We start from the raw sequence: 16,099 nt of genomic DNA on the forward strand, positions 1-16,099 counted from the left end.
CTTCTTGTACTGTCCCACTTCATTTGTTGAATAAAGTGTACCCGGAAGGGAGAAAATGCAACGGATCAGATCGGGATCTGAACCCAGGTCCCCTGAATTTCTAGTTAGGTGCTCTATCAACAAAGCTATCTGTCCACTGGCAATCAAACCTGGCTGACTGCTACATTCTTTCTCCTTGAATGTCTTAATTTACACTTGAAGACGTCAACCCAGGAATTCCCTAGCAGGCATTTTCAGTTCCAGGGCGGTCAGAGTACGGCACAAAATGCAACAGGAGGGGAGAAAATGCAACGGACCAGACCGAAATTCGAACCTGGGCCGATTCATTGCATTTTCTCCTTTCCGGTAACATTTTGTGCCGTTGACCACCCCTGGACTTGTAGGTGAAAGTCCTGCCAGGGGCAAAGAAAGAATCTGGATTGCCTGTCTTTGAGGGAAAAGACAATTAAAGAAGGGAGGAATGTAGTAGTTAGGGCTGTACGGACCGGGGATACTGGCCTGGATAACTATATACTATACTACATTTGGTGCCATTGACCACCCCTGGACTTGCAGGTGAAAGTCCTGCCAGGGCCAAAAAGAATCTGGGTTGTATATATGTCTTCAAGGACAAAGACAATTGGAGGTAGGATTGTACTTAGTGGTCAGCCCGTGAGGTTTGATCACTGGTGGCCAGGTAGCTCAGTCGGGAGATTACCTGACTGGAGATTCAAGGGGCTTGTGATATTAAGATATTTTATATGTTTTATAAAATATCTCATAAACTTTATAAGATATAATATATATTCTATAAGATATCTCATAAATTAATATTTTTGATATCTCATAAACTTTATACAAGATATCTAATATGTTTCATAAAATATCTTATAAAAATAAATTCATAAAATACTATATAAATTTTATAAAAATTCATTTATGAGATATCTTATAAAATATATAAGATATCTTATAAAGTTTATGAGATATCTTAATTATCTTATAAAAGTTATATTATAAAGTTTAATTATGAGATATTCTATATGCTACATAAGATATACCATATATTTAATGAGATATCTTATAGAGAAAAAAATATGATATCTCATATCTTTTATAAGAGATCTCAAACTTTAAAACTTTGTATCTGAAAACTTTTATAAGATATCTTATGAAATGTCTTTAAAGAGGAATATATTAAAATGTAAAAACAGTGTGCCATAAGACTGACAGTCAGGACAAAAACAAAATGCCTTCCGATTTTCAACCTCAGGGGTATAAAAAAAGATAAATAATGTAAACAAACTTTTTTGTAAAAAAGAAATATGTCAGTGTTGTTTTCAAGTCGGGTTCGATAATATTCTAGAAGGTGTGTCGATTTTGACCAATCATTTTGCATCATTTTGGAAAGGTCTAGGTCGTATTGTTGTTGACGAGTTGAGTGTGCTACAAAAGGTTAGGAGATAACGCGCCGACCACGCATATTGCTGGTGACATTTGTTTGGATCTGTCCTGGTTTTTACCTGCATAAGTATTTGCGCTGCACTGCTGGCATAAAAATAGTCAAAATGAGCGAAAAAGGAGCCAACCCCATCGACACGGAGCCCATTACGTTGACACGTTTCATTTTAGCCGAACAGAAAAAGCATCCCTCAGCTACTGGCGACTTCTCACAATTAATAAACTTCATACAGACAGCCGTCAAAGCTGTGTCATCGGCTGTCAGAAAGGCTGGAATTCATAAAATGTATGTATAAAAGTTTGTACTTTGTAAATCGAGGCAGCTAGCTAGGTTAATTACTGACAAAGTGGTTTTGAACAGTCTCATTTAAATTCTGCAGTCGTTTTAACACGATGTAGTTTGCCAATATAACCTGTCATTGGGTCACATGCTATCTGACGTGTTTTATACCAATTGTTTAACAGTTCTTTACACTGATTTTGACTACGGATTACTCCGTTTACCTGATAAGATAATGGGGCTCACGGCGAGTGTGGGCGGTTGATAGGGAATGTTTACTCCTCCTAGGATCCTGACCCCGTCTCTGGTATATCCAGGTGTCCGTATTTGCCTAGATAGAATGTTCTATCGTTAAAGTGATAATGTCCTATGGACTCGGTGAGAGCCTGTCCTGAGACACAGACTTACTTAGATTATTCTAACTAGTGTTTCAATGTTTGCCCATCTCTTACTTTTGTATCCCTTGTACATGTTATAGGACTTATGAGATGGATCACTGTTATCTTCACCTTTTCACTATATTTCGTAAACAGAGATGCAACATAATTGTTTGTGTGTACATTACAGATGTTGAGAAAGTAAAGTCATGCAAGTACTGATATAGAATTTTACATACTCTAAGCATTTTAAAGAGTCATATCCATTGAAAATTCTTTTTGGTATGCCGGTATTAGAAAAACAAAATGTGCCATTACTCTCGCTGTCAAAACAAAGACTGTACTTATCCTGGTTCTCAAAATCTTATGGATTGTTATTCATTGTGTTGTCAGAAATCCTAACAGTTCTGGACTGAACCATGCCCTGTGATCAACATGTCTAAAACAGCCTAAAACTTGCAATTTCATTATACCCCAGGGCCTGCAAGCAAAGTTTGTATCGAGGTCACATGGAGAAAAAGGAGATAAAATTTGTCTAGGTCATATCTCTGAAGCTGCATTTTTACAGTGTTGAAATATTATTGATATATTATTCTCACAGTCAGTTTTAAGGTCAAGGTCATGGGAATTCTTTTAAGTGTATAATTTTATAGTTTTTAACCAAAGAGCTCTACTGTGTCACTCAAATTTACATTTTCTCCTTTTTATGCTCCATGAATATTTTTGATAAAATCCAAGATGAAAGAAAGATGTAAAGCCTGTAACTTGTATTAAGGTGAGACATGAACAATGTAGTGTAAGCTCATGTTACTCTCTGGCTTTCAACAATACAATTTTTCAAATGTACCTCAATATGTATAAAGCATGCAGGGGGGCCATTAGGACAGATCTTGTTTACTTTGCCTGTGTACTGCACAAAGTTACTGTGAACTCAGTACATTTTCCTAAACACTGGATACTAAGCATGACACTGTACAATTAAAAAATATTACAGAGAAAATGTTTTTTCTCCCCCCTCCCCTTCTGACATAGATTTACGAAGACAACTGCATGTGTAGTCAGTGATGTATTTATTATCCAATTGATGTGTTATAAAATTCACTTTTTTCTAAAGGGGTCCAATTTGTTTTGAATTGACAACACATTCAAGTATGAACCCACACTGTAGTCATGTAACCGTGGCACTCAACAGAATGTAAATGTTATTTATTAGATTATGTTACAAGGGCATTATTAGATGGTAAAATTAGGCATAACAATGATTGGCTGCTCAAAGCAATGAAGTTGAAGTATGTACTGTAGGTTGCAATGACATGAAAATTATGAACACAATCATAATGCAATGAGCAATAGGAAATGGCAGTTTCACCATTCTGTGTCATGGATGTTGCTAACATTATCTGATGAGTCCAATATCCTGTTTTAAAGCAATGCATGTCTTGATTGTGGAAGTGCAATGTATGATCTCAATAAAGCTGAGGGTAAACTTGAAGAATAAATTTGGGATGAACACATATTATAATCAAATATTATACATAGGTATTATGTTCAGTTATTGAGTGAAGTTTTGAAGATGTCTTCCAGGTGCCTAGATCCTGTACAGAATATGATGTTAACAGACAATTTGACTTGAAACTAGCTGCAGAACTGTGAGCTCTCTGAGAAAATATTGGGGCAGATCTAACTTGCTACCTAACATGGCTACGTCAACATTGGTCAACAAATGAAATCATTAAAAGCTTTTGAGTTTTCAGATCGTATGGGGCTCTAATTAATGAATATTTTTAGGTATGTTTGGGCACAAGTATAGTAGGAAAATATGTTAGGAATTTTTTTTATACAAGATATTTTATTCACCAATCAAGGGTCCCGGAAGGCATAGTTAACAAAAAGAAATATAATTTAAACATTATTTCTATAGAAACTCAACAATATTGCTTATTAAATAATCATCATTGTCTCTAGTGTTGATGATGAAAAATTATTATTATACTTTTATGCAAAAGTAGATGTTAATAAATGTACATATTGTATTCATACTTTTATTGTATTCATACTTTTAAATGTTATTTTGCATCTAACAACAATATGAAATTTATGAGATGGTGATGTAAGAATACAGTGATATGAGGCCTCAGCCGTGCACATTTTTTGTGCGCCGTAAAAAGTTTTTATAAGTGGTGGATCTGTAGCTCTCTGATCTGTCCCAATAATTTCTCAAAGAGCTACAGTTCTGCAGCTATACTGAAACAAGCTTAGGAGAATGTCTTATGAAATGTGTAGCTGGGGTTAATTTGAATGAAGTTAGGGTTCACAGTAACCTCACAACTTACCTGAATGGAAAATTAAGGAAGGAAGGACAGCCACAATTAAATGGAATACATTGTATCTAGAAGAACTGTGGCAAACAACAGAATATGGTATTCCTTATATCTCTGAAAGAGTCTGCTGCTGATAAATCCAACTGAAGGCATAAATCATTGTTACATCAAGGGGTTTATTGAAGATTTTATACCTAGATATCATGATGTCATATGTAATTATTATATATTCCTAGTATCACTGTGGTTAGAGTAGTACCTCAGATTCTGGTTATTGATCGTGTTTTTCCCATCTTGCTTGATTATGTATGTAACTTTATACAATAAGTAACAGATTACACCACATTGTTTGAAATGAAGTGGGTTGCCTATAGTGCCATGTGGTGATAAAGACATGTCATGTGACAAATATTGGGACAGACCTGGAAAACAGCTGAAGATCGGTAGCTCTGGGAAAATATTGGGACAGACCAGACCAGATAAATTTTTTAGGGAAAATATGTTACTAGGAATCTTTTTATATTAAATTTTTAAGACAGCAATGCAAGAATACAGAAATATAAAGTCCTAACTGTGCATAGATTTTGCTGCACTGTTAAATTGAAGGGTTTTCTAATGGGTAGATCTTTGGTCTGTCCCAACATTTCCCCCGTGAGAGCAACTGTTCGGCAGCTAGATTAAAATAGAGTAATGACTTCATTGTAAGAACTGCTGAAGAATAACCATTTGTGGTCGGTTTTTACTTCCCAACAAAATCTCTAGATCTATAGGCTTATTCTCCTAACAAATTCCAGTTATACAGTCATGTCATTCTTTTTAAGCATCCTTTGATCCTATCTCAAGATTTTATGATGGTCGTTTTAGATTTATGCAATACGCAGTCATGAAAATGCAGCACACGATCTTTGTGATAAAGAGATCCATAACAGTTTTCACTGTGATTAAATGAAAAAGATTAGAAATAAAGAGGACAGTGCATTACATGTTGTGTAGGGTGTATATTTCTGTATGTACGTTTCCGGGGGGTGGGGGGTATTGTTCATTCTCTCTGCTATATTCCCACTTGACTTGGTGTATGATAGAAAGACTCCTTAATTACTATAACTATACCCTTTAGTTTTGGTATGTCGGGGACTGAGAATGTTACCGGAGATGACCAGAAGAAATTAGACGTGTTGGCCAATGACCTTTTCATCAACATGCTGAAGTCCTCCTACCTCACTTGTCTCCTGGTGTCTGAGGAAAACGATCATGCCATTGTCGTGGAACCAGATAAAGCAGTAGGTCATTTTAGTGAACCAAGTGACAATTTGTCGTTTTGTTGTGTTTTAATTGATGATGTGTATACACAGTCCAAATTACTTCACCCTTATAGGATAAAATACCAGAAGGCCAAATAAAAAGTTCATTTTGCCTTTCTTAACTGTACGTGATATCATAATTTTTTAAGGTTGATTAATTTTTTATGGTAGCTGTCATGGTAATTCCTAAGTTCACAAATGAATGGACACTATGTATATTGTCATGTGACATTACTGTAAACATTGTGATTTCACTTAATGTACTCAGTCCATGAATATATTGCCAACAAAACAGAGAAAATTTATTTCAGATTTAGAAGTGTTAGCAGAAACTGAAATACTTTTTGTGATTCATTTTATCCTTTTATAATAAAATATTTTTCAATTTTGAAATTATTCAGTTTTTATAAACTCTAGCTAGCCTAATAAAACACCTACAGTAAGAAATTTTAAAGGGAAATATGGTAGGAAACACTCAGTAAAGGGGAAGAAGTGGGACTAGGGAGGAGGAAGAGAAAAGGGATGGGAGAGAACCAGAAAAGGGATGGGAGAAAACCAGAAAAAGGATGGGAGACAACCAGAAAATTTATTGATTTTTGATTTGATTTTGGATATTTTCAGGGCAAATATATAGTGACCTTTGATCCTTTGGATGGTTCCTCCAACATTGACTGCCTCGTGTCCATTGGGTCAATTTTTGGAATCTACAGAAAGGTAAAAATTCAGCTGTTGTACATCATTCCCCAGAAATTGTTCTATGTTCGTTTAGAGTGTATCATGTTTAACCATTTACATGCATTTGTCATGGAATCTTCTTATGTCTCTTGAAATGTTTGTGAAAAGTTAGAATGCATTATGCCATTACCTCCCTTTGTAGAAAGATGACGGCCCTGTCACAGAGAAGGACGCCCTACAGAGTGGGCGGGAGTTGGTGGGGGCAGGGTATGCCCTTTATGGCAGTGCCACCATGATTGTCCTGTCCATTGGGAATGGAGTTAATGGGTTTATGCTGGATCCAGTAAGTAACTCAGCACAATAAAAGAAGGGAATAGAGAAAGCATTGATTTTTATTAATGTACCATTTCTTCCATTAGATTTCATTTCATTACTCAACATTTTCAAATCTTGAGATAAAGATTGTATTTTAGAGTGTTACAGCCATATTAAAAAGATGTCATTTAATTATTATTATTTTTTAGCAGTATTGATGAAGATTTTGTAGTAATACTGTAATAACTTATTTAAATTCATGAAAAACCTATCTTCAATTTACGTGAAAATAAAGTGCTCATGAATAAAAGGGTATTTACAGTAATAGTGTTTATATAGTAAATGATAATCAAGGCAGCAGTAGTAGATTTGTATTATTAACAAATGAGTTGTGTCTTCAATGCAAGTAGCACCACTCGAAACCTCTCTATTTTTTCAGTCCATTGGTGAATTCATCCTGACTGATCCTGACATGAAAATCAAACCCCGGGGAAAGATATACTCCCTCAATGAGGGGTACGAACAATTCTGGGATGCGGCTACCTCCGAATACGTACAGAGCAAAAAGAGACCAAAGGTAAACATCTAGTAAACCAACCCCCGACAGCAGAGTTTATATTTAGTAACTTTCCACATGACTGAGTACTGTAGATGTACATGTTCTCTTTTCCTGAGGATTAAGATTTCATGGATTCACTGTTTCTGTTCTGTTAAAGGGTGCAAAATGTGGATTTGTAAACAGTTTTGAATTACCTTTAGTTTGCTGGTAAAATTCTGTCATGAACAAGCAGAAATATATACCACACTAAAAAAACGTTTGACTGCAGAAAAACTATCTAGCATATAAAGAATGCAACAGTGTGTGTGTGCAACTTAATATGCAGTGTTACTAAATGTAACATGTTATAAATACATCAGGTTTTTTGGTGCTGGAATTGTTTGTGAAGTTCTTTCTGATACATAGTGTCAGACACAAGAAAGGAAAAGCAGATCCAATTACCTAGTCAATGGACCAGTAACTTTTTAATGTAGCCAGTGCTTTAACACAACGTGAATTAGTGGACAGAGAAAATCACGTGCCTGTCTTGTACCTTATATGGATAGTTAATAACAATATTTCATTAGACAGCGATGGTAGATGTGATTCAAATGGGAATTTTTTTTCAGTGACCATAAGCAGAAATAAGTTTTTAAAAATTCAGATTTTTTAAATTCTAAACTTTAATGTTGGAGCAAAATTTAATTTCAAGTTTGAGTTTTAATATAATATGCATGAATGTCTGTAAAGATTGAAGAACAAGAAAGAAATTATTTCAGGTTATGGTTATTGAGCCTGAACTCACTTTTTTATTGGATACATAAGATTTTGGGTAGGAGGCTTATGCAAACAATAAGAAAGAGTGCTTTAAAATTTCATTAAGTCCATGACAATTAAAAAATGGTTGTAGGACTCTTGACTTAGCCATCTACAGAAAGCTTAGTTAACTTTAACTGACAGTTAACTTGCCATTAACTTGAACATTTATATAGTGTTAACTTGAAGTTAACTGTCAGTTAAACTTAAGCAACTTTTGTGCAACTGGTCCCAGAAGAAGGTCGACTTTGCCTCAATCTTTGTGAGCTTGATCAGTCAGAAATTTTTCAGGAGATCGTTTAATGAACTACTGACATAACTTGACATTGTTGAAAAAAACAAAACAATGATGAATTAGTGGAATGCCTTGATGCCTTTTTGATTTGAGTTTTCAATCTTTTTCAGTCTGGGAAGCCATATGCAGCCAGGTACATTGGGTCCATGGTAGCAGACGTTCACAGGACTCTGGTTTATGGAGGAATATTTATGTACCCAGCTACCAAAGAGGCTCCTAAGGGAAAGGTTAGATTGTCACAATTTACAGTCCTGCCAAATGTTCTTTGAATTAGATCGTCACGATTTACAATCCTGCCAAATGTTCTGTGAATTAGATCGTCACGATTTACGATCCTGCCAAATGTTCTGTGAATTAGACCGTCACGATTTACGATCCTGCCAAATGTTCTGTGAATTAGATCGTCACGATTTACGATCCTGCCAAATGTTCTGTGAATTAGATTGTCATGATTTACATTCCTGCCAAATGTTCTGGGAATTAGATTGTCACGATTTACAGTCCTGCCAAATGTTCTGTGAATACATACCTGTGTTTGTACTGAAGTTAGTGAAAATGAAATAGTTTGATGCTATTAAACCACTGTTTTAAAAAAAAAATTGGTACAAATTCTGAATTTCCATTACATCAGAGATTTTTTTTTGTAAATTCATACACTAGGAAGTACCTAGTAAGATATTTATCAATAAAAGGAACTGGTAGGAGAATTCATGGTACTGCCAATTGATTAATTGCCATCTAATCTGAAAAGTCAGTGATGATTTATAAGTTTGCGAAAAGTGGATGTTGCTGAATTTTATTAAAAGGGTGTATGTTTGTTTTGATGAAAATGACAGGAAATTGACAACATTTGTTTTGGGGTGTCACCCTTCGTGGGTGACTTAGGTGTGAGTCAACACACCTTTGATAATGCTCTCTTTTATACACTACCAATACACTACCACTTGGCTTGAATTATGATACAGTATGAAATCATGATCTTGCCCTATTTTAAAGATTAGACTGTTGTATGAGAGGATTGCTTACATTGTGACTTAACATTGTCCCACAGTTTAGTATGTGTATATATGAGGAAATCCCCATGATTTACATTATGGTAACTGTATTAAATCCTGATATTACCCTATTTTATAGCTTAGAATGTTGTATGAGGGCATCCCCATGGCATACATTGTGGAGCAGGCTGGAGGTCTCGCTGTGACAGGAACACAGAATATTATGGACCTTGTTCCCGAGACGATTCACCAACGATGTCCAGTGTTTATGGGGTCAAAGGACGACGTACAGGATGTCATCGACCTATACAAGAAACACGGTCTATAGACCAATGTAAATGTTTTTCATTGGCTGTGTCAAACACAAACTAGGATTCAGAAAACTACATTCATACATATTTCATAATGTCATATATTCCTTGCATTTAGTCCTTATACTTACTAGTGCATTGTGTGGGAAGTTCAAAGTCAATACAATATCATGTATATTTCATTGTAAAGCTAATTGATAGTAGTATATACAGGTGTGTTAGTGCAATACAAATCAAATTGCCTACTGCAAAATTTAAATGTCTAATATCACTGTAAATATGTTGTGGTTTTTTTTTTTTTTTTTAGAATTGTGTGTAAGCTAGATAAGCAATACAATGGGGAGTGTTACAAATGTGATCCTTTTTTTTTTTTTTTTTTTTTTTTTAGATGTCATTTTATATTAAATAAAAATTATTGTGCTTGTCTATTCTCATCCACAAACAAATTGGTGCAAAATGAGGAGAGACAGTCCCTAGTTTGAAATATTATTTTGTTTTGAATTACATTTTTGTTTTGTATGAACCTATTTGACACAAAGTGATTTTATTTCTTCCATATTGTTGATAAAGTGATCTTAAAGAGGTGCCATGGAAAATTTTGTTTGGATTTAAAAATGAAAATTGGTTTATACTAATAAATATTAACCAGTCTTTTGCTCGAGTAGTTAGTTTTTACAGACATTGTGAAGGGCCCAACAAAATCAAACCGGCACAGGTGTTCTTGCCGGAGTGCTAACTGTCTATGGAATCACTAATTCCAAGGCGCATTTGAAGAATACACAGAAAATATAGACCGATACAAAGGTTATCAACTTTACCAAAGTCAGTACAGTAAAGTGAATATACTAAAGAAAACGAAAATGTAGATATTTAAAAAATAAAAAGAAGAGCTCCGTTATTACCAGTTCAGATGGCTAAGAAGATTGTGACTTTGACTGAATCCACTGCGTCCCCGGGGAGATGTAGGGCAACCAGTCCGGCTTTCCATCTTTCTGTCTTATTCAGTGCGCTTTGCCTTTCCCCTGCTTTTGATAATTTTCCTCAGGTCCGATGTCGATCCTGAGAAGATTGTATATTATGTGTACTTACACAAATATTTTTTATTAAATGTATAATTTCCCAATGTTTGCTGCTCTGGCACCCCCCCCCCCCCCCCCCCCCCCCCTTTCAGATAAAAAGTCACTAAATATATGAATGGCTGCAGGTGGTGTCGTGGTCCCTGTGGATTTAGTGTTGGGATCTCAGGCTAACAGTGGATAAAGGGACAGGGTACATAGAATGGCAACTGTTGTAAAACAGGTAGCTGATCATGTCAGTCGGTTTTCATTTTTGTTTCTTACATTGATTGACAGGCAGCTTGAGTGTGATCTCGTGGCAGAGAGACTTTGTGACTGTTGGCTTAAGACTAGCTGCAGATGAAATGGGGGAACTTTTGTGTGACCCACTTGATCCCTGTGGATGTTTCAATTCCCAGAGCATTCTCTGTATATAGATCTATATTCTATAAGACCTTGACGATAGTATACTTCCATTAGGGCAGATGATTGAACTAACAAATCAACTAGCTGGAAGATACGCTTGGATCTGGATAAAGGATGTACTGCTTGTGCGTTTTCAAAAGAGTTTATAAACTAGAAAGTGCTCTAGTGTAGTATGTTGTTTTCTCGCCACTCAATTTGGTCCCTCGCGTCACTCAGCACCAAATCTCTTGGTATTCAAAACAAGAGGCCCATGGGCCACATTGGTCACCTGAAACACCTTGGCCCTGCCATTGTTCAGCTGTTGTGATTTTAAAAAGATTTTTAGCTCTTCTGAGCCAAAGGCTCAAAGAGCTAATCATATGGCCATATGTGTGGCATGCGGTGTGCGTCAACTTTTTGGAAAAAGGGCTATATTCAAGAACCCCTTGGCCAATTTTTGTCAAATTTGTCACAGGGTATCCTTGGCCCAAGGGCTTTCATTTGTACTAAAACTAGGGTTGTGATCCTTTAACAAGTGGAGATAATTAGGAAAATGCAAACAAAAGTAGTAGTTGCTAAAAATCTTCTTCTGAAGAACCACTGGGCAAATTATCACCAAACTTATGCATAAGGATGAGGATAGGTTGTAGGTAAAAAATGGTTCATGGCATCATTCTGGGGCAAAAGGTGTGGTCTCAAGGTCACTTCAAAGTTGACCTTAAATTTTGTTTTGTTAAAACTTTCATATTTTGCTTAGTATAAGGACTAGGATCATCAAATTTTGTCAGTTGATGCATTTTTTTAGAACCTAATATCATGTTGTCTCAAAAGTAGGTCATGGTGACCTACTTTTTGAATTTCGCAGGTAATTATTATTAAATGGATTTTGATGCATATCTTGGACACTTTTGAGCCTATGATCATCAAAAGTTGTCAGTTGATGGATCATGGGACCTTGAAGTGTGTCATGTTAAAAGTATGTCACCATGACCTACTTTCTGAATTTTATGGCTAATCATTTATGAATACATTTTAAGTTGTTATTTCAGATACCGAGAGGTTTAGAATCATCAAACCTTGTAAGTTGATGCGTCTAGAGGCCTCGAAACATATTTCTAAAAAAAAAGTAGGTCACATTGACCTACTTTTTGAATTTTGCAGACATTCAAATTTCACATTTTCAATTTTAGATGCATATTTTGGACACTATGAAAGCTAGGATCATCAAACGTTATCAGTTGATGCATCTTGAGTCTTCATAGTTTGTTGACCAAAAAGTAGGTCACCATGACCTACTTTTGGAATTTGACAGCTATATTTTAATATTTCAGATACTATTTGACTTACAATTATCAAACTTTGTCAGTTGATGCATGTTGAGTCTTCAGAGTGTGTTGACTAAAAAGTAGGTCACCGTGACTTTTTTTTTGGATTTTGATGGCTATATTTGAATATTTCAGATACTATTTGACTTACAATCATCAAACTTTGTCAGTTGATGGGTCTTTGAGTCTTCAGAGTGTGTCGACCAAAAAGTAGTCACTGTGACCTACTTTTGGAATTTGGCATTTATATCTGAATATTTCAGATACTATTTGACTTCAATTATCAAACTTTGTCAGTTGATGCATCTTGAGTCTTTGGAGTGTGTTGACCAAAAAGTATGACACTGTGGCCTTCTTTTGGAATTTGACGGCTATATTTGAATACTATTTGACTTGTCAGTTGATGCATCTTGAGTCTTCAGTGTGTCGACCAAAAGTAAGTCACCGTGATCTACTTTTGGACTGTTACATTTAAATTTTCAGGTACTATTTGACTTAACATCATCAAACTTTGTCAGTGGAAGCATCTTAAGTCCTCGGAGTGTGCAGACTATAAATTAGGTCACCTTGATCTACTTTTTTAACTTCAAAGCTATATCTAAATCAAATGCTAAGAGGCCTAGAATCATGAACCTGTTTCAGTTGATGTATCTTGAGTCCTCGGAGTGTGTCAATTAAGAAGTAGATCACTGTAATTATTTTGATTGCCTAATCTAATAGTGTTCTGTATGATATCCCCTCCATACACTATCAAGTGATAGGTCTTTAAAACCTTGTCAATTGATGAATCTTGGTTAGTGAGAATTTTTGCCTGTTCTACAATGTATCAGAAGAGCGAACCTAGGCCCATGGGCCTCTTGTTTTTATCAATCTTGATTCCCATGAAAATTTTTTACCCCATATTGTGGCCCCAACCTAGCCCCAAAGGATCACAACATCACTGAAAATGAATTCACATAACAAAGAAATGCACACCATTATGAGTAACATGATCTTGCTGTTCTACATAAGATCAAGGTCATAGATCATGGTATAATATGAAGACCTTGCCATAAATCTATATACAAAATATGAAAGCTTATCTGAAATAGTTGAGGAGATATTGAATAGGTAAGTTTTTATATAAAAATTAGGTCTTCCAGGTCAAGGTCACAAGATTGCACACCTTTGCATAACATAAACAGTCTTTTCATAAAGAATGTATATACAAAATATGGAAGCCCAAGCTTAGTTCTAGAGATATTTCTAAAGATTTTTTTCTGTATACTTTGATACCCTATTGTGGCCCCCACCCGGGGACTATGAATTGCACAAATTTGGATCTACTCTATGTCAAGATCAAAGCTTTCATGTAAATTTCCACTATTCTGGCCGTGTAGCTTTTTAAAAAGATTTTCCCTATAAACTCGTATGTAATATTTTGATCCCCTATTGTGACCCCACCCTACCCTCAGGGGCCATGATTTTTACAAAATTGAATTTGCATTATATCAGGAAGCTTTGATGTACATTTAAACTTTCCAGGCCAAATGGTTCTTGAGAAGACGATTTTTAAAGATTTTCCCTATATATTCGCATGTAAAACTTTGATTCCCTATTGTGGCCCCACCCTACCCCTGGGGAATATGATTTTAACAAACTTAAATCTGCACTATGTCAGTAAGCTTTCATGTAAATTTAACTTTACTGTTCCCGTGGGGATCAGGTTTAAACTACGTCCTCAATACCCCTTGCTTGTCCCTATATATTCTCATGAAAAACTTTGATCCCCTATTGTGGCCCTACCCTGCCCCCGGGGCCATGATTTTAACAAACTTAAATCTGCACTATGTCAGAAAGCTTTCATATAAATTTAACTTTACTGTTCCTGTGGGGATCCGTGTTAGACTACGTCCTTGCTTGTCGTAATTATTCACAAAAGTTTAATGTATGCTCCATCATTACCATTTCTCTTTCAAAAATTAGTAGCAAATATCGTTACCCAACTTATTTTGCAAGCACTCTACTTAATTTTTATATGCATGTCATGTTATGATGCTGTCTGTGTGTCCATCCGAGGTCATGTTGTCTAGACCGCATTGAAAATTTGTCACCATTTCTCCCTCAAGAAGCAGAGCGAGTTTGCATTTCAACTGAATTGGTGTATTGTGACATACTTTACGGCTAAAAGTAGGTCAGTTTTCCGAACTCTTTTTTTGTTACAGATATTGCCCTGAAATGTAGTCACAAGTTCCTCTCGGAGGAATGCAAATTCAGCTGGCATGTCATCTGGATTGGTGCACTGTAACTACTCTAGGGCTAAAAGTAGGTCAGTTTTCCAGATTTGTTTCCTTATGGATACAGGTATTGCCCTGAAATGTAGTCACCTTTCTCTCAAGAAATTCAGATTCAGTTTGCATTTCAGCTTAATTGGTGCACCATGACCTACTTTAGGGCTAAAAGTAGGTCAAATAGTTTCCTAGGCTTTTCCTCATTTTGCACTGAAATTTTGTCTTTACTGTCCGGCGGGCGTATGATGCACATATGTAGTTTGTGATACTCTTTTGTTTTCCCGCAATCAGGTAACTGGCTACAAATAAGATGTTGCCTCCCTCACCCATGTTGAACTGTCTTAAAGGGGCATGGACACAATTGAGCTGAACATTTAATTTTGTCATTTTTATTGTTTACATTGCTTAACTAAAGTATTTCTACTGGTTCAACCAAAATTTGAATATCAGTTCTTGAGTTACAAGCGAGATAAAGCATTCACAATTTTTTGTAATGTAAACAAGGCTCGTGCCATGTTTTTGTTCACATATAAATTGCTTAATAAAAAATAGCATGTTTAAAACAAAATGAAATGTGCTAAAGACTAGAAACTATTTAATTGTGTTCAGAATGAACTTGTAAATTGAAAAATCTGCTTTAAAGGAACTTTTACTAGTATATTTAGCCTATATGTAAACAAGAACATGGCATGCGCCTTGTTTACATAACAAAGAATTGCGAGCTCTGTATCTGCCATGTACCGCGACAAATGACATTGTAATTTTTGCTGACCATTACAAATGCCTTAATCATAAAAACGAAAAAAATTATAAAATTTTCAGCACAAATTGTGTCCATGTCCCTTTAAGAAATGAATTTCATTTTAGAAAATACAGAATACACGAACTGTGATGCTTCATGTCAGCCTATTTTTAATGAAGCGCCAACACACTTCATGAAGTAAGCTGGCATAAAGCATCACAGTTCATGCCCTTGTGTATTTATCAAAAATGAGAAATTCATATTTATATTTACTTTTATTTCAGTCAGAATATTCCCAGTCATTAAAATTGTTGTACTATATCTATCAAGATTTAAACACAAATCATTCACATTCATGAGGAAATGGTCATCTTTTCAACTGGTAAAAATTTCGAAGATAAAAACACTAGAAATGTACTGTAAATATTTAAGCTGAACAATGAAACAAGATCTGCATCACGAATCTGGGATGTTGGCTCATACATGAATTTTTTAAACCAAATCTGGCTTCTACATGTACCTCTGGAGCAGGTTTCAAATGGATCCAAAATGGCATAAAATATTTCTATCAAGAACAAGCCATATATCAATTTCATGAAAATGAAAATATCGTCTTCTTATGAGTCACATTCTCTTAA

The 16,099-nt window shown here is 35.4% G+C and overlaps 1 protein-coding gene across 1 annotated transcript; it reads left to right on the forward strand.

The window, feature by feature from the left end:
• The first annotated feature begins 1,369 nt into the window (after positions 1 to 1,369).
• Positions 1,370 to 10,315, forward strand: LOC125650940 (fructose-1,6-bisphosphatase 1-like). Its single transcript, XM_048879514.2, has 7 exons — positions 1,370 to 1,726; positions 5,536 to 5,698; positions 6,341 to 6,433; positions 6,597 to 6,737; positions 7,149 to 7,286; positions 8,469 to 8,585; positions 9,493 to 10,315. Exons 1-7 carry the CDS (start codon positions 1,548 to 1,550, stop codon positions 9,679 to 9,681), a joined length of 1,020 nt encoding a protein of 339 aa, XP_048735471.1. The 5' UTR covers positions 1,370 to 1,547; the 3' UTR covers positions 9,682 to 10,315.
• The last annotated feature ends 5,784 nt before the right edge of the window (positions 10,316 to 16,099 follow it).

Source organism: Ostrea edulis, chromosome 5 (genome assembly GCF_947568905.1).
Source record: "Ostrea edulis chromosome 5, xbOstEdul1.1, whole genome shotgun sequence".
Classification (NCBI taxonomy): Eukaryota; Metazoa; Mollusca; class Bivalvia; order Ostreida; family Ostreidae; genus Ostrea; species Ostrea edulis.